Raw genomic sequence first — 22,072 nt, 5'->3', positions numbered from 1 at the left:
TGTCCTTTGCTATCCTCCACCCCCCCCCCCCCCCCCCCAACTCCTCCTACTCACTATTCCACTACTTCAAACAGCTGATTTCCAAGAAAGAAAGGGATCATTCGGAAGAAATGGTTAGCAGATGACATAGAGAAGAGCGATGAAATTATATCACACAGTAGCTGGTTTAATCTCTCTTGGCACTTTTCATTTTCTATCAGTGGGTATGATAGGGCTAGCTTGTTAGCAATTTAGCTAGCTGGCAACCCCGGCTAACGTTATTCCGCTAACGTTAGTGATGCAAAACTGACTTTCGTTGTGTAAAATCAAAAGAGGACTTCTTCGCGCTGCGAACCACGCGGGTTGGTTTTTCGTTCATTTCGTTTCGTTTACTGAAAATGTTTTTTGGTCAAAGCAAATATATAGGTCACGAAAGTCTGCTAGCCTAATACCCGGCTGTCTTATATGGGCCATGGAACAGCTGGTTAGCATTCGGTCTAATGCCAGCTAGTTAACGTTCTACAAATCTGAATTTCATTGACCGACAACTCGAGCTGGAAGAACCTGGTGTTTGCTACCTTTAAAAAAAAATGTATTTAGCTACCTCTGAAACTGGTTAGCTTTAACATAAGCTAGTGTATGCAAACACAGGTGTGTGTACTTTTCGGTTTAGCTAGCTCGTTAGCAACCTTTGTCTGGTTGATGTTAACTATCTGAGCCCGGGGCAATAAACTAATGTAGTGCGAGCTGGTAGCCAGGTAATGTAACATAGCATTGTTAGATAAGGGGAGACTTCTTACTCATCGTAAAATTAGGCCACAAAACAGAAAGCACAAATGTATTAACAGTGATGGGCATTGCTTTCTCCAGCCAGACTGGTTGATTGATTATGTGATCGCTGGTCAATTAGATAGCGTTTGTGTCGATATACCTCAGGAATTTCTGGACCCGACAGTGTTTTCGATCACACTGCTGACGTTATACTTTTGGTTTTCTGTCGTGACCTAACGTTACCTACCTCACTAAAGCCAATAATGGTGATTCCACGACAATAGTCTAATAGCACGCTAAATAACACTGCTAATGTTATTAAATAGCTAACAAGATAGCTGCTAGCCATATTAGACATGGTTTACATTCTCTGTTGCATGTTCTACAAGCAAGGAACAGAGTCACAACCATGCCTGCATAGAATACTGAAGTCAAGCTCTCGGTTCATGTATATGTAATGCATGCAACGCTCAAAGCGAGTACAGTATTAGACATAGCTCCCAAACGAACCCTTCTGATAGGGGTTTGAAATAGAATGGCATTCCATGGTACAGGCCTGCAGCAGACAGTATGTGGTAACCTGTTCCCCGGATCTGAGTTGGGGCATAACAAGTATTTTTGCGTCAACACCTCAACTGGATCCACTTCCACGGGCCTCAGTGCAACTCCAAGTCTAACTGGTCCCACTGCCCCTGCGGGGACGCCTCGACACCCGACGTCTCTTGGGGGAAGCACCGGTGGTGGGGCCGCTGTACCACAGCCTCACAGTAGTCCTGCCAGTGAAGTGCCAAGCCCTGCTGAGATGGAGCCTGATCGACCTATCGGTTATGGCGCATTTGGTGTGGTCTGGTAAGTTGGGCCATTTCAAATAAGAATGAAGACTGATTTCCACTGATTTCCACCCATCCAAAAAGGGTGTGTATCTAACAGGGGAATAAAATAGACATACTGTGTGTGCGCATGCACGTGTCCCCGCCATTGGTGACCAGTGCAAACAGACCCCTCCATCTTGCCCCTGCAGGTCAGTGACAGACCCTCGTGACGGGCGTAAGGTAGCCCTGAAGAAGATGCCCAATGTCTTCCAGAACCTAGTCTCCTGTAAGAGGGTCTTCAGAGAGCTGAGGATGCTCTGCTTCTTCAAACACGACAACGTAAGAATGGATAGCAATACATCTATTAGAGGTCGCCCGATTTATGATTGTAACGCCAATACTGATTTATTGGAGGACCAAAAAAAGCTGATACCGATTAATCGGCCGATCTTACAAATATTTTATTTATTTTATTTATTTATTTATTTGTAATAATGACAATTACAACAATACTGAATGAACACTTATTTTAACTATTTTAACTAACTAATATAATACATCAATAAAATAAATTTAGCCTCAAATAAATAATGAAATATGTTCAATTTGGTTTAAATAATGCAAATACAAAGTGTTGGAGAAGAAAGTAAAAGTGCAATATGTGCCATGTAAGGTCCTTGCTCAGAACATGAGAACATATGAACGCTGGTGGTTCCTTTTAACATGAGTCTTCAATATTCCCAGGCAAGAAGTTTTAGGTTGTAGTTATTATAGGAATTATAGGACTATTTCTCTCTATACGATTTGTATTTCATATACCTTTGACTATTGGATGTTCTTATAGGCACTTTAGTATTGCCAGTGTAACAGTATAGCTTCTGTCCCTCTCCTCGTTCCTACCTGGGCTCGAACCAGGAACACATCGACAACAGCCACCCCAGAAGCAGCGTTACCCATGCAGAGCAAGGGGAACAACTACTCTCAAGTCTCAGAGCGAGTGACGTTTGAAACGCTATTAGCGCGCACTCCGCTAACTAGCTAGCCATTTCACATCGGTTACACCAGCCTAATCTCGGGAGTTGATAGGCTTGAAGTCATAAACAGCGCAATGCTTGAAGCATTGCGAAGAGCTGCTGGCAAAAAGCACGAAAGTGCTGTTTGAATGAATGCTTACGAGCCTGCTGGTGCCTACCTTCGCTCAGTCAGACTGCTCTATCAAATCATAGACTTAATGATAACATAACACACAGAAATACGAGCCAAGGGTCATTAATATGGTCGAATCCGGAAACTATCATTTCGAAAACAAAACGTTTATTCTTTCAGTGAAGTACGGAACTGTTCCGTATTTTATCTAACGGATGGCATCCCTAAGTCTAAATATTGCTGTTACATTGCACAACCTTCAATGTTGTGTCATAATTACGTAAAATTCTGGCAAATTAGTTCGCAATGAGCCAGGCGGCCCAAACTGTTGCATATACCCTGACTCTGCGTGAAATGAACGCAAGACAAGTGACACAATTTCACCTGGTTAATATTGCCTGCTAACCTTTCTTTTAGCTAAATATGCAGGTTTAAAAATATATACTTCTGTGTATTGATTTTAAGAAAGGCATTGATGTTTATGGTTAGGTACACGTTGGAGCAACGACAGTCCTTTTTTGCGTATGAGCACCGCATTGATTATATGCAACGCAGGACACGCTAGATAAACTAGTAATATCATCAACCGTGTGTAGTTAAAACTAGTGATTATGATTGATTGTTTTTTATGAGATAATTTTAATGCTAGCTAGCAACTTACCTTTGCTTCTTACTGCATTCGCATAACAGGCAGGCTCCTCGTGAGGCAGGTGGTTAGAGCGTTGGACTAGTTAACCGTAAGGTTGCAAGATTGAATCCCTGAGCTGACAAGGTAAAAATCTGTCGTTCTGCCCCTGAACCAGGCGTTAACCCACTGTTCCTAGGCCGTCATTGAAAATAAGAATGTGGTCTTAACTGACTTGCCTCGTTAAATAAAGTTGTTTTTAATTTTTTTTTTTTTTTGGTGAATCGGCAAAATTGGTGTCGGCCCTTGAAATCGGCCCTAATTAATCGGCCATTCCGATTAATCGGTCGACCTCTAACATCTATACACAGGACTGCACAACACATACAGGATGCATCCTAAATGGCATCCTATTTCCTATACTTTGGACTGGGGTAAGGTGCCATTTTGAGACATTTTCATACAGTATTGCATCCATAATAGAGGCATAAGACATGGCGACGCATCTCCCCACTGCTCATTGATATGTGTCCATACAGAGGCTAGCTTGACAAATAGCACTGTGAAGTTAGAGGTTTGTTATAGTTTAGACACTTAAGGACGAGAAGTGCCATATCAAATGTCGGCTGTGGACGCTAGATCACTTGCTGAGTGTTGACAAGCAGTGGCGATTCAACGTGTACAATCATCAGAAAATGAACACGAAATGACGGCCAAAGATAGGATGGCCACTCACTGCTTTTAACCGTTCACCTGTCTGTTTTGTCTTTTAGAGCTCTAATCATTAAAACAACGAGAAGGATGATGATGATGTGTGTTTACAGGTGTTGTCAGCGCTGGACATTCTGCAGCCTCCGCAGATCGACTGCTTCGAGGAAATGTATCCTTCACATGCAAGTTCACGTGCACACACACACTTGCACACATGACTGTTATGTGTCAGCCATTGTTCACTCGTGCACTTTCTCTGTCCCAGTTTCTCTATGTATTATCATGTCCTCCTCCTTTCAAAACAGTCTGAATCTACATAATACATTCTACATCAAGATAAACCTCAACCGAGATGATACCGTTAGGGATAGTCATGTGTTATGATAGATAGCTACATTTAACTTGACTATAGATAGAAGAAAGCTTAATACTCCATCTATGTGCTCCAGCCACATCCAATAGATGTCTGTTTCCTTGACCACGGGCAATGCCTGACTAGCTACGTGATCACTGAGCTGATGCAGAGTGACCTCCACAAAGTCATCGTGTCTCCCCAGCCCCTCACCACCGACCACATCAAAGTGTTCCTCTACCAGATCCTCAGAGGTGAGTGGGACGGAGGGAGGAGTAGGGAAAGGCGCTGTGTTGGAATGGAGTTGGAAGTCAAGGTTAAAGTTGGACTGCTGAGCCTAAAAACAACCCATTTGTGAGTTTTCCCCCCTATCCTTTCTTGGTTTGCAGGGTTAAAGGAGCCAGCTTGTTTCATGTGATGGAGCCATATTGACGGATTCATGTTGTCATTGACTGCAAACACTGAAGGGGAATTGGCTAGGGGCTATATTTGGACTGTTATGAGTAACAGTGATTCTCCTTCACTCAGGGCTGAAGTACCTGCATTCTGCTAGCATCCTGCACAGGGACATCAAACCTGGGAACCTGTTAGTCAACAGCAATTGCCTGCTCAAGGTAACTGTGTGTGTACACGTTTGTTTAGGCGTGTGTCTGCATGTATGAATGTGAATCTGTGTGTCTGAACTTCCGCAAAAGACATGACAAAAAAAGCATGATGCCAGGCACAGAAAAAAATGACCTAGTAGAGATCAATATGGGCTGAAGAATATAATCTACACCTTTTCACAAACACACAAGTGTATTATGCTGTACTTACAGTGGTCAACCTACACTGGGTATACCAAACATTACAAACACCTTCCTAATATTGAGTTGCCCCCCACACCTTTTGCCCTCAGAACAGCCTTGATGGTCATTAGTAGCCTACCAACTCTACAAGGTGTTGAATGCATTCCACAGGGATGCTGGCCCATGTTGACTCCAATGCTTCCCACAGTTGTCTAGTTGGCTGGATGTCCTTAGGGTGGTCGACCATTCTTGACACACATGGGAAACTGTTGAGTGTGAAAAACCCAGCCGCTTTGCAGTTCTTGACACTGAAACTGTTCCACCTGGCACCTACTACCATACCCTGTTCAGAAGCATTTCTATCTTTTGTCTTGCCCATTATTCAGCCTCTGAATGGCACACACACACAATCCGTCTCAATTGTCTCAAGGCTTTAAAAAAAATCTCCATTTACACTGATTTGAAGTGGATTTAACAAGTGACATCAAAAAGGTAGCTTTCACCTGGTCAGTCTGTCATGTCAAAGAGCAGGTGTTCTTAATGTTTTGTATACTCGGTGTATGTTATTATCATGTAACTATATTCCCCCTCTTCCACTCACCTCTCTCTCTCTCTCTCCTTCCCTCCCCCTCTCAGATCTGTGACTTTGGGCTGGCACGTGTGGAGGAGCCGGACCAGTCTCGTCACATGACCCAGGAGGTGGTGACTCAGTACTACCGGGCTCCTGAGGTGCTGATGGGCAGCCGCCATTATGGCTCTGCCATAGACGTCTGGTCGGTGGGCTGCATCTTCGCCGAACTACTGGGTCGACGCATCCTGTTCCAGGCCCAGAGCCCCATACAACAGGTAGAGAGGGTAGGGCTGTTGCGGTAACCGTATTACCGCCACATCGGCGGTCACGAGTCATGAAGGCAGTCGAATTCAATGTGACCGTTTGATCACGGTAGTTAGGCTTCTCCAAGCTCTGGTGCTGTTGATGGTCATTAGTAGCCTACCAAACTTGCTAACTGCCTGGTACTCAGCACTCTATTGTCCCTCTAATCACTCTGGCATCAATGCCAATGTAATCGAAAATCTATTCAAACACTTCATGAGAGCCCATGAGCTCCCATGAGCTATTTATTTCTCAACTTTCCTAATATTAAGCCAATTGCTTATCTTTGGCTGGCATGAAAATGAACCACAGGAAAAGTGTCCGCCATTCGCTATTTAAGTGCATAGATGACATGTATTTCTGCCCCTGTTTCGATACAAACCGTACCAATCAGAAGTTTCCACTCACCTACTCATTCCAGGGTTTTTCTTTATTTTTTACTATTTTCTACATTGTAGAATAATAAGACATCGAAACAATGACATAACACGTATGGAATCATGTAGTAACCCAAAAAGTGTTAAACAAATCAAAAATATATTTTATATTCTTCAAAGTAGCCACCCTTTGCCTTGTTGACAGCTTTGCACACTTGGTATTCAATAAAAAAGCATTCCTCATGCTTTAGTAGTGGTTTCTTTGCAGCAATTTGACCATGAAGGCCTGATTCACGCAGTCTCCACTGAACAGTTGATGTTGAGCTGTGTCTGTTACTTGAACTCTGAAGCATTTATTTGGGCTGCAATTTCTGAGGCTGGTAACTCCTAATGAACTTATCTTCTGCAGCAGAGGTAACTCTGGGTCTTCCATTCCTGTGGCGGTCCTCATGAGAGCCAGTTTCATCATAGCGCTTGATAGTTTTTTCAACTGCACTTGAAGAAACTTACAAAGTTCTTGACATTTTCTGGATTGACTGATCTTCATGTCTTAACCTGTTGAGTGTAGGGGGCAGTATTTTGATGTTTGGATGAAAAACGTACCCAAATGAAACTACCTATTTTTCAGGCCCAGAATCTAGAATATGCATATATTGTCAGATTTGGATAGAAAACACTCTTAAAGTTTCCAAAACTGTCAAATTATTGTCTGAGTATAACATAACTGATATCGCAGGGGAAAACCTGAAGAAAATCCAACAAGGAAGTGCCTAAGAGAAACGAATCCCCATGTTCCATTGCATGCCGTACCTCCATTTTAAAGGGATATCAACCAGAATCGTTTCTCTTTGGCTTCCACATGGTGTGAACCGTCTTTAGACATAGTTTCAGGCTTTTATTCTGAAAAATCAGCGAGAACGATCACATCGCGTCAGTGGATGGCTGGGTGCCAGCAGAGTTTTGCATGCGCAACAGCTTGGAGCAGACATTTTCTCTCTCTCTCCTATTGGAAAAAGCTACGGTCCGGTTGAAATATTATCGATTATTTATTATAAAAACAACCTGAGGATTGATTATAAAAAATGTTTGACATGTTTCTACGAACTTTATGGATACTATTTGGAATTTTCGTCTGCCCCGTCGTGACCGCTCGAGCCTGTGGATTTCTGAACATAAAGCGCCAACCAAATGGAGGTTTTTGGATATAAAAATCATCTTTATCAAACAAAAGGAACACTTATTGTGTAACTGGGAGCCTCGTGAGTGCAAATATCTGAAAATCATCAAAGGTAAGCGATTTATTTTATTGCTTTTCTGACCTTTCTGACTTTCGTGACCAATCTACTTTGCTGCTAGCTGTTTGTAATGTTTTGTCTGCTGAGAGAGATGTCCTAACATAAACGCTTGGATAGCTTTTGCTGTAAAGCTTTTTTGAAATCTGACACGCCAGGCGGATTAACAACAAGCAAAGGTGTGTTTTGCTATATTGCAATTGTGATTTCATGAAAATTAAATATTTTTAGTCATTTAATTTGAATTTGGCGCTCTGGAATTCAGCGGATGTTGACGACAAATGATCTCGCTTAACGGGTTGGGTGCGCCAAGAAGTTAAAGTAATGACTACCTCATGAAGCTGGTAGAGAGAATGCCAAGAGTGTGCAAAGCTGTCAAGGCCTAGGGTGGCTACTTTGAAGAATCTCATATATAAAATATATATTTAAACATTTTATCACTTTTTTGGTTCCTACATTATTATTTCATAGTTTTGATGTCTTCACTATTGTTCTACGATGTAGAAAATAGTAAAAATAAAGAAACTCTTTAATGAGTAGGTGTCCAAACTTTTGACGGGTACTGTATATTATTTAATATATGTAAAGACCAGATTTAATTAAGAATAATCTGATGGGTGACAATATTATTATCACTTGTGAATTATATATTATCACTTGTGAATGGATGCGACTTTTTCGAATCCTAGTCGCACACCTCATGGAGCCTAACCCATAGGCCTATATGTTTTGATAAGGTTTGTATCACAACTGAAGTGGCTAAATAACTTCTTAAAATTAAGCACATTTATTTGTTTTTACAAGGGGTGTGGAGCCTAAGTGGCATACATGAAAGCATTACATGCATAATCGCATTTGCGGTTACTTTTGAGAATGGTGTTTTCCCGCTAATGGTCCATTCGTGCTTATAGCCTACTGCCGTGTGCGTATTCCTGTGCTTATAATGTGAAGAAATTGCCTAATAGTTTATCAACATTTTAAGCTAAATGTTCTGATCTGTTGTGTCAGCCACATTGAGTAAAACATTATTATTTTTATGTATTTCTCGCACGAATAAGAATAGTTTTGTACTATGGGGTATAGCAGATTGGCATAAGCTAGTGCTTTTGCTGTTCGTTAGGGCTACTCATCTTATTGGCTGATGAAAAGTTAATGTGGACAGTTCTTCCAATATCGTTAATATGCACCTCAGAATTTAATAAGGACACGCAGTTGCATCCCCGATGTGTTGGTCTTCACTTGTAGCCTGTGAGAAAGACCCGATCACGTGATGGAGAGCAATCAAATCAAATTTATTTATATAGCCCTTCGTACATCAGCTGATATCTCAAAGTGCTGTACAGAAATCCAGCCTAAAACCCCAAACAGCAAGCAATGCAGGTGTAGAAGCACGGTGGCTAGGAAAAACTCCCTAGAAAGGCCAAAACCTAGGAATAAACCTAGAGGAACCAGGCTATGTGGGGTGGCCAGTCCTCTTCTGGCTGTGCCGGGTGGAGATTATAACAGAACATGGCCAAGATGTTCAAATGTTCATAAATGACCAGCATGGTCGAATAATAATAATAAGGCAGAACACTTGAAACTGGAGCAGCAGCACGGCCAGGTGGACTGGGGACAGCAAGGAGTCATCATGTCAGGTAGTCCTGGTGCATGGTCCTAGGGCTCAGGTCCTCCGAGAGAGAGAGAGAGAGAAAGAAAGAGAGAAGGAGAGAATTAGAGAATGCACACTTAGATTCACACAGGACACCGAATAGGACAGGAGAAGTACTCCAGATATAACAAACTGACCCTAGCCCCACGACACAAACTACTGCAGCATAAATACTGGAGGCTGAGACAGGAGGGGTCAGGAGACACTGTGGCCCCATCCGAGGACACCCCCGGACAGGGCCAAACAGGAAGGATATAACCCCACCCACTTTGCCAAAGCACAGCCCCCACACCTCTAGAGGGATATCTTCAACCACCAACTTACCATCCTGAGACAAGGCTGAGTATAGCCCACAAAGACCTCCGCCACGGCACAACCCAAGGGGGGGAGGGGGGTGCCAACCCAGACAGGATGACCACATCAGTGAATCAACCCACTCAGGTGACGCACCCCCTCCAGGGACGGCATGAGATAGCCCCAGTAAGCCAGTGACTCAGCCCCTGTAATAGGGTTAGAGGCAGAGAATCCCAGTGGGAAGAGGGGAACCGGCCAGGCAGAGACAGCAAGGGCAGTTCGTTGCTCCAGAGCCTTTCCGTTCACCTTCCCACTCCTGGGCCAGACTACACTCAATCATATGACCCACTGAAGAGATGAGTCTTCAGTAAAGACTTAAAGGTTGAGACCGAGTTTGCGTCTCTGACATGGGTAGGCAGACCGTTCCATAAAAATGGAGCTCTATAGGAGAAAGCCCTGCCTCCAGCTGTTTGCTTAGAAATTCTAGGGACAATTAGGAGGCCTGCGTCTTGTGACCGTAGCGTACGTGTAGGTATGTACGGCAGGACCAAATCAGAGAGATAGGTAGGAGCAAGCCCATGTAATGCTTTGTAGGTTAGCAGTAAAACCTTGAAATCAGCCCTTGCTTTGATAGGAAGCCAGTGTAGAGAGGCTAGCACTGGAGTAATATGATCAAATTTTTTGGTTCTAGTCAGGATTCTAGCAGCCGTATTTAGCACTAACTGAAGTTTATTTAGTGCTTTATCCGGGTAGCCGGAAAGTAGAGCATTGCAGTAGTCTAACCTAGAAGTGACAAGCATGGATTAATTTTTCTGCATCATTTTTGGACAGAAAGTTTCTGATTTTTGCAATGTTACGTAGATGGAAAAAAGCTGTCCTTGAAATGGTCTTGATATGTTCTTCAAAAGAGAGATCAGGGTCCAGAGTAACGCCGAGGTCCTTCACAGTTTTATTTGAGACGACTGTACAACCATTAAGATTAATTGTCAGATTCAACAGAAGATCTCTTTGTTTCTTGGGACCTAGAACAAGCATTGTCCGAGTTTAAAAGTAGAAAGTTTGCAGCCATCCACTTCCTTATGTCTGAAACACATTCTTCTAGCAAGAGCAATTTTGGGGCTTCACCATGTTTCATTGAAATGTACAGCTGTGTGTCATCCGCATAGCAGTGAAAGTTAACATTATGTTTTCGAATAACATCCCCAAGAGGTAAAATATATAGTGAAAACAATAGTGGTCCTAAAACGGAACCTTGAGGAACACCGAAATTTACAGTTGATTTGTCAGAGGACAAACCATTCACAGAGACAAACTGATATCTTTCCGACATATAAGATCTAAACCAGGCCAGAACTTGTCCGTGTAGACCAATTTGGGTTTCCAATCTCTCCAAAAGAATGTGGTGATCGATGGTATCAAAAGCAGCACTAAGGTCTAGGAGCACGAGGACAGATGCAGAGCCTCGGTCCGATGCCATTAAAATGTAATTTACCACCTTCACAAGTGCCGTCTCAGTGCTAGCAATGTGAGTGAGAGGTGCATCGGTGCAAGTAGCACTCCGGGAGAAGGGCACAACGTAGCACTCCGGGAGAAGGGCACAACGTAGCATTCCGGGAGAAGGGCACAACGCTGCACTCCGGGCCAAGGGCACAATGGCCACTGGCCGCTACAGGCATGGATTTTTTTAGGGTGTATTACAGCCAAACAAAGGGGACACCACCGTGAAATTTGAGGCATTATTAAATGCTTATCAAATTGTGAATGAGAGACTGATGAAGTGTGTGTATAGCCTGCAGAAAAAACAATGGAGCTCATTCCTTTTTTCTAGCAACTTTTTTTCAAATCATCATTATTTGCATCATGCAGCCTTGCAATGTATTAAAAATCTAAATACACTGCTCAAAAAAATAAAGGGAACACTTAAACAACACAATGTAACTCCAAGTCAGTCACACTTCTGTGAAATCAAACTGTCCACTTTAGGAAGAAACACTGATTGACAATAAATTTCACATGCTGTTGTGCAAATGGAATAGACAACAGGTGGAAATTATAGGCATTTAGCAATACACCCCCATTAAAGGAGTGGTTCTGCAAGTTGGACCACAGACCACTTCTCAGTTCCTATGCTTCCTGGCTGATGTTTTGGTCACTTTTGAATGATGGCGGTGCTTTCACTCTAGTGGTAACATGAGACGGAGTCTACAACCCACACAACTGGCTCAGGTAGTGCAGCTCATCCAGGATGGCACATCAATTCGAGCTGTGGCAAGAAGGTTTGCTGTGTCTGTCAGTGAAGTGTCCAGAGCATGGAGGCGCTACCAGGAGACAGGCCAGTACATCAGGAGACGTGGAGGAGGCCTTAGGAGGGCAACAACCCAGCAGCAGGACCGCTACCTCCGCCTTTGTGCAAGGAGGAGCAGAAGGAGCACTGCCAGAGCCCTGCAAAAGGACCTCCAACAGGCCACAAATGTGCATGTCTGCTCAAACGGTCAGAAACAGACTCCATGAGGGTGGTATGAGGGCCCGACGTCCACAGGTGGGGGTTGTGCTTACAGCCCAACACCGTGCAGGACGTTTGGCATTTGCCAGAGAACACCAAGATTGGCAAATTCGCCACTGGCGCCCTGTGCTCTTCAGATGAAAGCAGGTTCACACTGAGCACGTGACAGTCTGGAGACGCTGTGGAGAACGTTCTGCTGCCTGCAACATCCTCCAGCATGACCGGTTTGGCGGTGGGTCAGTCATGGTGTGGGGTGGCATTTCTTTGGGGGGCCGCACAGCGCTCCATGTGCTCGCCAGAGGTAGCCTGACTGCCATTAGGTACCGAGATGTGATCCTTGACCCCTTGTGAGACCATATGCTGGTGCGGTTGGCCCTGGGTTCCTCCTAATGCAAGACCATGCTAGACCTCATGTGGCTGGAGTGTGTCAGCAGTTCCTGCAAGAGGAAGGCATGATTCCCCAGACCTGAATCCAATTGAGCACATCTGGGACATCATGTCTCGCTCCATCCACCAGCGCCATGTTGCACCACAGACTGTCCAGGAGTTGGCGGATGCTTTAGTCCAGGTCTGGGAGGAGATCCCTCAGGAGACCATCCGCCACCTCATCAGGAGCATGCCCAGGCGTTGTAGGGAGGTCATACTGGCACGTGGAGGCCACACACACTACTGAGCCTCATTTTGACTTGTTTTAAGGACATTACATCAAAGTTGGATCAGCCTGTAGTGTGGTTTTCCACTTTAATTTTGTGTGACTCCAAATCCAGACCTCTATGGGTTGATAAATTTGATTTCCATTGCTAATTTTTGTGTGATTTTGTTGTCAGCACATTCAACTATGTAAAGAAAAAAGTATTTAATTAGAATAATTCATTCATTCAGATCTAGGATGTTATTTTAGTGTTCCCTTTATTTTTTTGAGCAGTGTATTTAGCCCAACATTTGTAGAACTAAAGTTACATTTAATAACTCTAAATTAAACAGGAGTATATTGCTTTAACACAGAATAGCCTTATGTGTGGGTACTCCCTCAAATCGTTTGGAGAAAATATCCTTTCTATTTTATTCAGCTTTGTTCAATTGTTTTCTTCAGAATATAAAATAATGCCACTGAATTCTAAGCAAATTTTGTCTGCTAAATGAACTAGTGTAGCCTACAGCCATTTTGGCATAGCCAGATCAGGACCAAACATAAGGACAACTCAAAGAGTATGCTATTCTGTTCTTCTGAAATAGACTAAATATCATGCTGCTTTAGACAGGTCTAAAATAAATTATGGATTTATTGTTAAGGTGTAGGCTATATTACATGGATTTATAAACATTTTAAAATGTAGATGCTCCAAAGATCTGCATCAGTGGCTTGTGTGGAAGCTAGGAGATGCTAAATGTGTTTGTTAATTAACGGTCAATTACCGTGAGACCGACAGTTATTTGCTTGACAATCACCGGCTGACAATTTTGTGACCTAGTAGAGGGGTGGGAGGCAGGGAACCCTGGGAGTGAGGAAGGAGGGAAAGCCATCTAAAGGTGTAATCTGTCTGGGCAATAATTTGTACTTTTATCTAACAATTAATAATCAAATAATGTATCTAATTTTTTGGCCCTTGTGGATGGTCGTTTTATTTATTTAGGTTATTTGTCAAATTAAATCTCTCCCACCCTCACTCTCTCTTCTCTCTCCCTCTACCCCGCAGTTGGATCTGATCACTGATCTCCTGGGTACCCCTCCTCTCTCTGCCATGGCATCTGCCTGTGAGGGGGCCAGAGCTCACATCCTGAGAGGACCTCACAAACCGGTACTTCCTCCTCACTACCTACTGCTTGCATTTTACAAATGAAAACACCTTACATCCAACTAGGGTTGTTACTGTGACCGTATTATCACCACACCTGCGGTCACGAGTCATGACTGCAATCAAATTCCATGTGACCCGTTTAGTCACGGTATCTAGGCTTCTCCAAAACTGTGCTCTGATGCCACTGATTGTCATCAGTAGCCTACCGAACTTGCTAACTGCCGGTTATTAATGGCCTGGCACTTATTGTTATTCTAATCACTCTGACGGCAATGCAAATGCAATCAAAAATCAAATCGAACACTTCATGAGAGCCCATGAACATTTCTATGCAATTGCGTGAGAAAATAGTTTTTAAGGCCCCTGTTAAAACGACGAGGGAGGTTCCCATCAGATTTCTGTAGGCTAAGCCTACAGTACTTTTTTTTCCCTTTTTTTTCCTCAACTTTCCTAATATTAAGCACATTGCTTCACTTTACAACAGGAGTATAACCTACCTGGCTGGTATGAAAATGAACCGCAAGAAAAGTGTCCTCCATTTGCTATTTGTGCATATGATGACATGTATTATTGATTTATATTTTTTCCCGCCTCTGTTCCGACAGGTGCATGATAATCATGGTCACACACCATGTAGCCTAGTCCATAGGCCTATATGTTTTAAGGTTTGTATCACAACTAAAGTGGCCAAATAACTCCAAATGTAGCCTATAGCCTAGGCATAGGACCCCTGGAACACGGTTGGAGAGCCCATAGTCTACAGAGCCTAGTTAAAAGTGTTCTTATAAGCCCGGCTGTTGCGCATTCGCGTGTGTAAAGACTTTTGACTGGCCACTATTTAAGAGGATTCCAGCTTTCTTGTGATGCTATATTTCTTGCTCACTTCTTAAAATGACGCACTTTAATCTGCTTTACAAGCAGTGTAGCCTACCTGGCATACGTAGACGGCGTGTGAGTTAACTTTGGGGAAGGTCATTTTCCCCATAAAAATGCTCCTTTTATAATAAAAGCATTACATGCATAATCACATTTGCAGACTTATGTAAGAGAGCCTACTATTTGTAATGTGATGAATAGATTGCATAGTCATAATTTAGGCTAACAATATAACTCAAATCAGTGTTAGCAAAAAATAACGTTCAATGCATGGCAAATCAATGCTTTTAGTATCCTATTTTTAATTTATTTCTCTGTATAATTTTGGCAATTTTAATTTACTTTCGGGAAAGCTTAGCTTCCCCTAACGTAACGTCCAGTGCAGGCAACGGATTACAAGTATTGTATTTTTTTGTGGACCATTCTAAATCAAAAGTAATTTTATATATATATATATATATATATATATATATATATATATATACACACACCCTTTCAAATGAGTTGATTCGGCTATTTCAGCCAGCTGTTGCTGACAGGTACAGTGGGGCAAAAAAGTAATTAGTCAGCCACCAATTGTGCAAGTTCTCCCACTTAAAGATGAGAGAGGCCTGTAATTTTCATCATAGGTACATTTCAACTATGGCAGATAAAATGAGAAGAAACAAATCCAGAAAATCACATTGTAGGATTTTTAATGAATTTATTTGCAAATTATGGTGGAAAATAAGTATTTGGTCAATAACAAAAGTTTATCTCAATACTATGTTATATACCCTTTGTTGGCAATGACAGAGGTCAAACGTTTTCTGTAAGTCTTCACAAGGTTTTCACACACTGTTGCTGGTATTGTGGCCCATTCCTCCATGCAGATCTCCTCTAGAGCAGTGATGTTTTGGGGCTGTTGCTGGGCAACACGGACTTTCAACTCCCTCCAAAGATTTTCTATGGGGTTGAGATCTGGAGACTGGCTAGGCCACTCCTTCGTTGCCCGGGCGGTGTGTTTGGGATCATTGTCATGCTGAAAGACCCAGCCACGTTTCATCTTCAATGCCCTTGCTGATGGAAGGAGGTTTTCACTCCAAATCTCACGATACATGGCCCCATTCATTCTTTCCTTCACACGGATCAGTCATCCTGGTCCCTTTGCAGAAAAACAGCCCCAAAGCATGATGTTTCCACCCCCATTATTCACAGTAGGTATGGTGTTCTTTGTATGCAACTCAGCATTCTTTGTCCTCCAAACACGACGAGTTGAGTTTTTACCAAAAAGTTATATTTTGGTTTCATCTGACCATATGACATTCTCCCAATCTTCTTCTGGATCATTCAAATGCTTTCTAGCAAACTTCAGACGGGCTTGGACATGTACTGGCTTAAGCAGGGGGACACGTCTGGCACTGCAGGATTTGAGTCCCTGGCGGCGTAGTGTGTTACTTTGGTCCCAGCTCTGCAGGTCATTCACGGGGTGAGACCACCCCCATGGGGTGAGATCTTGCGTGGAGCCCCAGATCGAGGGAGATTATCAGTGGTCTTGTATGTCTTCCATTTCCTAATAATTGCTCCCACAGTTGATTTCTTCAAACCAAGCTGCTTAACTATTGCAGATTCAGTCTTCCCAGCCTGGTGCAGGTCTACAATTTTGTTTCTGGTGTCCTTTGACAGCTCTTTGGTCTTGGCCATAGTGGAGTTTGGAGTGTGACTGTTTGAGGTTGTGGACAGGTGTCTTTTATACTGATAACAAGTTCAAACAGGTGCCATTAATACAGGTAACGAGTGGAGGACAGAAGAGCCTCTTAAAGAAGAAGTTGCAGGTCTCTGAGAGCCAGAAATCTTGCTTGTTTGTAGGTGACCAAATACTTATTTTCCACCATAATTTGCAAATAAATTCATAAAAAATCCTACAATGTGATTTTCTGGATTTTTTTTTTCCTCATTTTGTCTGTCATAGTTTAAATGTACCTATGATGAAAATTACAGGCCTCTCATCTTTTTAAGTGGGAGAACTTGCACAATTGGTGGTTGACTAAATACTTTTTTGCCCCGCTGTATATAAAATCAAGCACACAGCCATGCAATCTCCATAGAAAAACATTGGCAGTAGAATGGCCTTATTGAAGTGCTCAGTGACTTTCAACGTAGCACCGTTATAGGATGCCACCTTTCCAACAAGTCAGTTTGTTACGCAGTGGAAATGCGTACTCTGGAGTGATGAATCACGCTTCACCATCTGGCAGTCCGGTGGACTTATCTAGGTTTGGCGGATGCCAGGAGAACGCTACCTGCCCCAATGCATAGTGCCAACTGTAAAGTGTGGTGGAGGAATAATGGTCATGGAGTGTTTTTCATGTTCCAGTGAAGGGAAATCTTACGCTACAACATACAATGACATTCTAGACGATTCTGCTTCCAAAAGTTTGGGGAAGGCCCTTTCCTGTTTCAGCATGACAATGACCCGTGCACAAAGCGAGGTCTATACAGAAATGGTTTGTCGATCAGTGTGGAAGAACTTCGACCCCATCAAACATCTTTGGAATGAATTGGAATGCTGACTGCGAGCCAGGCCTAATCGCCCAACATCCGTGCCCGACCTCAACTAATGCTCTTGTGGCTGAATGGAAGCATGTCCCTGCAGCAATGTTCCAACATCTAGTGAAAAGACTTCCCAGAAGAGTGGAGGCTGTTATAGCAGCAAAGGGGGGACCAAAACCCATGGTTTTGGATTTAGATTTTTGATGACCAGGTGTCCACATACTTTTGATCATGTAGTGTATATTAGTAGGCTATATGTAACGACCAGATTTAAATGAAGAATAGTCTGATGGGTCAGAATGTTATGAAGTGCTTGTCACATTGTGAGTGAGAGACTGATGAAGTATGTGCAGCCTGCGAAAACTCATGCCTTTTCATGCAACTTTTTTCAAATCATCATTAGTCCCGTCATGCAGCCTTAGGCTGTATGTTTAGATTTGTAATCCATTAAAAGTTTATAACAACAAAAGTTGCATAAATAACTCTAAATTAAATATATAGGGGGCACCCGTTTCTTTAACTGCTCAACACAGAGTAGCTGCATGTGTCACTCCCTCTGAAATTGTTTGGGGGGGGGGGTTCATAGCTTTCTATGATATTCAGCTATGTTCAATTGTATTCTTCATACTTTAAAATAATGCCACGGAATTCTAAGCAAATCTTGTCTGCTAAATGAGCTGAGCTAGTCGAGCCCATGGCCAGACCAGGGCCTACTCAGAATATGCTATTCTGCTCTTCTGAAGTAGGCTACATTTTCTTTGTTTCTTTCGACCTGTCTAAAATAAATAAAGGATTTATTGTGATGTACGCTATATTAAATTAATTTCTTGTACTTTTTGTACTTGGATTGTAGGCTATGCGTGCAAGCTAGGAGATGCTGAACGTGTTTATGTTAATACCCTCCAAAAATATTTTGGAAGAAATAGAGAAAGGTGCAAGGGTGCCAAAATATTACTGCTCATGGCCCAGTTTCCCAAAAGCATCTTGAAAGACTAAGTTCATTGGTGAACTTAGCCTGAACTTAGTCTTAAGATGCTTTTGGGAAACCGGGCCCAGATAGGATGTATACCCTACCCACAATCCTTATCTAAAACTAGGTGCAGCAGTTCATGAAGTGAAATCTCTCTCTCCCCCCACCTTCCCCCTCAGCCGTCACTCTCTGTGTTATACATGCTGTCGGACGGGGCGACCCACGAGGCCGTGCACCTGTTGTGTCGTATGCTGGTGTTTGATCCGGTGAGTACAGACAAAAGTCTATAGAGAACCGTCACTCTAAAGGCTTCCTCTTTTTTTATAGGGATGTTCAAGCAAGAGCTGAAAAATGTAGTTAGCTACAGTAAGGGAGAAAATACAAGATTAGAGAGGGGACCAACTTTCTCTCCATGTGTGTGTGACTCAGGCCAAACGGATCTCGGGCAGCGACGCCCTCTCCCACCCCTACCTGGACGAGGGTCGTCTGCGCTACCACACGTGCATGTGCCAGTGCTGCTACTCGGTGCCCAGCGGGCGTGTGTACACGCGGGACTTTGAACCGCCTGCCGACCGCAACTTCAGCCACAGCTACGATAACAGCCTGCTCTCTGTCTGGCAGGGCAAAGGTAGGAGCTATCTGGTGCTCTTCCCTCTACTCCTCTTTCTCGTCACTTCTCTTCTGTCTTTTTTCCAACCCAGCTTGTTATTGAAATTGATGGCCTGTTGCAATCTCGCTCTCGCAATCTCTTCTCGCTCTATCAGAGCTCATCCATCACTTCATAACAGAGCACCAGCAGGGGAAACGAGTGCCGCTGTGCATCAACCCTCAGAGTGCTGCCTTCAAGACCTTCATCAGGTGAGGAAAACCAAGGGAGGGACCAACGCAACTAACATACATGCAGCTTAAAATACTATTTTGCCATGTACTATCTACATCTCTCTCTGTTTATCTTTCTCGATCTCTCTCAGGTCTACTGCGTGGCATTCCTCCAAAGTCTCCAGGAAGGAGGAGAGATGAAGGGGAGTGTCGTTCATGTACAAGAGGAATCGTGGGAAATTCAGTTTGATAAAAGGAACAAGACAAGCTTTGGTCCATTATAATAGAGAGAGGCTTGGGTTTCTCTGGATGAAGGGGAGGTGTGAATGAAACCGTACGCCAGCCTCTCCGAGAGAAGAACAGTGTCTGTCAGAGGAAATGCTCACTTTTTATTAAAGACTACATTTCCCTTCAATGAAAACTACAGTTCCCAACTATGAAAACTGCTATTGACACTGGGGGAAGACTTGAGGACACCAACCCTATAGGCATTTCTGAAAACTAAAATGTGCTGCTGAATTTTAAAAAAAGGAATAAAGAAAGAGCGAAGACTGGTAGAAGAGGAAAATTACTGGAAACATTTATTACTAGAAGAGTTGAGGTTGGTTGTGTTGTGCTCCAACGTGGATGGCGGAGACAAAGGAATAGCTGTTTTATTATTTATGTTGAATAATTGTTCTGCTCTGTTAAGTCATTCCAGCCGCGTGCAATATGATGAAAAGCAACGTGCTCCTGGCGATACCATACTCTCTTTACCTGTGCGCTCAGTGACTTAGGCATGTTAATGTCACATTGATGACCCTACCTTTTTAATCATTGATTCTATTGATTTGGTTTGATAGTTTCACTGGACCCATTCTCAATATCTTCGGTAAACTGGTCTTAGATCTGCGCTACAAATGCAACCTCTGGCCTTGAGCGTGGCTCCGTGCTACTTTTGAATCTTCCCTCCCAATCTGCCCTTGTCCATAAGACCAAACCATTTTCAAGACAACAAATTGACCGGGTTCTTTGATTGGGTGGGGCCACAGCAGGGGAGGAGCTTCTGGGACTCGAGGTAGATGGAGCCTCGCCCATGTTTTTAAAATCATATTATTTTATATTTTAATTTATTGTTTGATTTAGCTTCTCTGAGTGGCAGTTTGAGCTTGAGCACATGTTGTGCCCATGTACTGAGTAGTCAGCCATTTCGGTGTGTGTGTGCGCTCACGTGTGTAGAGTTTAAGGGAATGTGCAGTTTTCTACTTCAATGATCTCATTACCTCAAACAGTTGGAGTCAAAAAGGGAACCCAGAGAGAGTCTACTGGGTAAAGTGTACATAGATCCAACTCAACTACTACGTACTGTAACGTGATGTCATTCCTTTGTACTAAATCACTGTCCTTAAACTCTCTCCGTCACTCGCCTCCTTTCTCCCTCTTGGAGAGAGGGAAGGAGGATGAGGGACAGGTGGCAGGAAGAACAGCTTGTTGAAATGTGTTGGTGAAATGCTGCTGTGTTTTGGTTTTCCTTTATTGGTTTATTTCCAGTTGAGTTCACGGCTCAGGTGTTCCGTTGCAAAGTACTGTGGACCCGACCACGCAAATACACACCGATATTATTCACCAATAACATTGTGCCTCAATTTTTATTTTATTTTACCCACAAAGAGGAACCGCAAAGCTCTGTGCGCTGAAGCTCTGACTGGAGCTAGTACTAACTAAAATGAGGCTCCTGAAGACGCCGTACTGTGCTTGTTGGCATTGCCGTCATGGCAGTGGTCAGGCCCTTGTCCCACCACTTGATGGTGCTATTGGCAGTGTAGGCTAAGGGGTGATGGGGATTGCCAAAATGTTTCACTTAAACCTGCATGTATGTATTTATGATTTTTTTTAAAAAGGAAGAGGATTTGGATGCAGTGCAATGGGAGTTGTCGCCATGGACAAACCTTCCTTGTGGTGATGTTAATTAGATTTTAGGAAATATTATTTGTTTTAATGTGGTTTTATTTCGGACTGTTTTGTGATGTGATTCATTTAAAAAGTTTTTGGGGGTTTTCACAACTTGGCTATTGTCTTTAGTAGAGTCCAAGCAGGCTGGGTTTTAGAAGAGCTCACCAGGGCCTGTCTCTCTCCCTTACACCCTCCTTTCTTCTCTCTATCCCCCTCACACTGTCCTCTCGTCTCTGTTTGCCTTTTATAGCAGGGTCATATTCACTAGGCACCGAAAAGAAAAGACTCAAACTGTGAGGGACTACTTGAACTTGTCCAATAAGAAACTTGATGCAAAATGTGTTCCTACAGTTCCTAAGGAGTATGACCCAGCTATGCTTGAGGTAGAAGCCAATAATGACATCTTCCTCATTGGAGGAGCTTCCTCTGGCAGTTAAATAGTTTAAAGCAGCTTTTCATCCTCTCCTTCTTTCCTTTATTGGCACTGATAGAAGACAGGTTTTAAAGCAATGTAGTAGAGAGAAGCTCAGTTGGGGATTTGCTTTCACATGCCCAGTTCTCTTCAGGCCAGGATCTGTCCCAAATGGCAACCCATTCCCTTTCTAGTGCACTACTTTTGAGGGTCCTGGTCAAAAGTAGTGCACTATATAGGGTGCCATTTTGGACGTACACCCCTTACTGAAGGAAAGGAAGCAAGTCTGTATCCTTTGTTTGTGCATCAATAGGCACGGGAGAGAGACTACACCTGGGAATGTAGGTGTTAGAAATATGGGAGAAAAAACTGATACGTGTGTTTTTGATTGTTCTGAATATGAAACCGATGTTTTGAAACAAAAAGTTTTTTTTTGTCATGATATTTTAGGAAAAGTCTGACTTGTGTTCCCAACAAATACTTGAATTTCTTAAGAAAACAACTAGAGTAAAGTAGTGAATGAATAAATGGATAGTCACTGGATAATATTATTGTGT

General features: G+C 43.0%; 1 protein-coding gene across 1 annotated transcript; it reads left to right on the top strand.

The window, feature by feature from the left end:
• The first annotated feature begins 30 nt into the window (after positions 1 to 30).
• On the top strand, positions 31 to 22,063 carry LOC110537929 (serine/threonine-protein kinase NLK2). Its single transcript, XM_021624401.3, has 11 exons — positions 31 to 1,599; positions 1,772 to 1,901; positions 4,158 to 4,213; positions 4,544 to 4,650; positions 4,925 to 5,010; positions 5,821 to 6,030; positions 13,873 to 13,974; positions 18,532 to 18,618; positions 18,782 to 18,980; positions 19,117 to 19,210; positions 19,324 to 22,063. The coding sequence occupies exons 1-11, from the start codon at positions 1,286 to 1,288 to the stop codon at positions 19,370 to 19,372; spliced, it is 1,434 nt and encodes a 477-aa protein (XP_021480076.1). The 5' UTR covers positions 31 to 1,285; the 3' UTR covers positions 19,373 to 22,063.
• The last annotated feature ends 9 nt before the right edge of the window (positions 22,064 to 22,072 follow it).

The sequence above is a fragment of the Oncorhynchus mykiss genome, chromosome 12 (assembly GCF_057628025.1).
Source record: "Oncorhynchus mykiss isolate SJ-2025 chromosome 12, ASM5762802v1, whole genome shotgun sequence".
Lineage (NCBI taxonomy): Eukaryota > Metazoa > Chordata > Actinopteri > Salmoniformes > Salmonidae > Oncorhynchus > Oncorhynchus mykiss.
This window is presented reverse-complemented; position numbering and strand designations above follow the sequence as displayed.

Coding starts and splice junctions, on each gene's coding strand:
- LOC110537929 (XM_021624401.3), top strand. CDS start 1,286: ATGGCATTCCATGGTACAGGCCTGCAGCAGACAGTATGTGGTAACCTG. Junction 4,214..4,543: donor ATCGACTGCTTCGAGGAAAT/GTATCCTTCACA, acceptor ATGCCTGACTAG/CTACGTGATCACTGAGCTGA. Junction 19,211..19,323: donor GCCTTCAAGACCTTCATCAG/GTGAGGAAAACC, acceptor GATCTCTCTCAG/GTCTACTGCGTGGCATTCCT.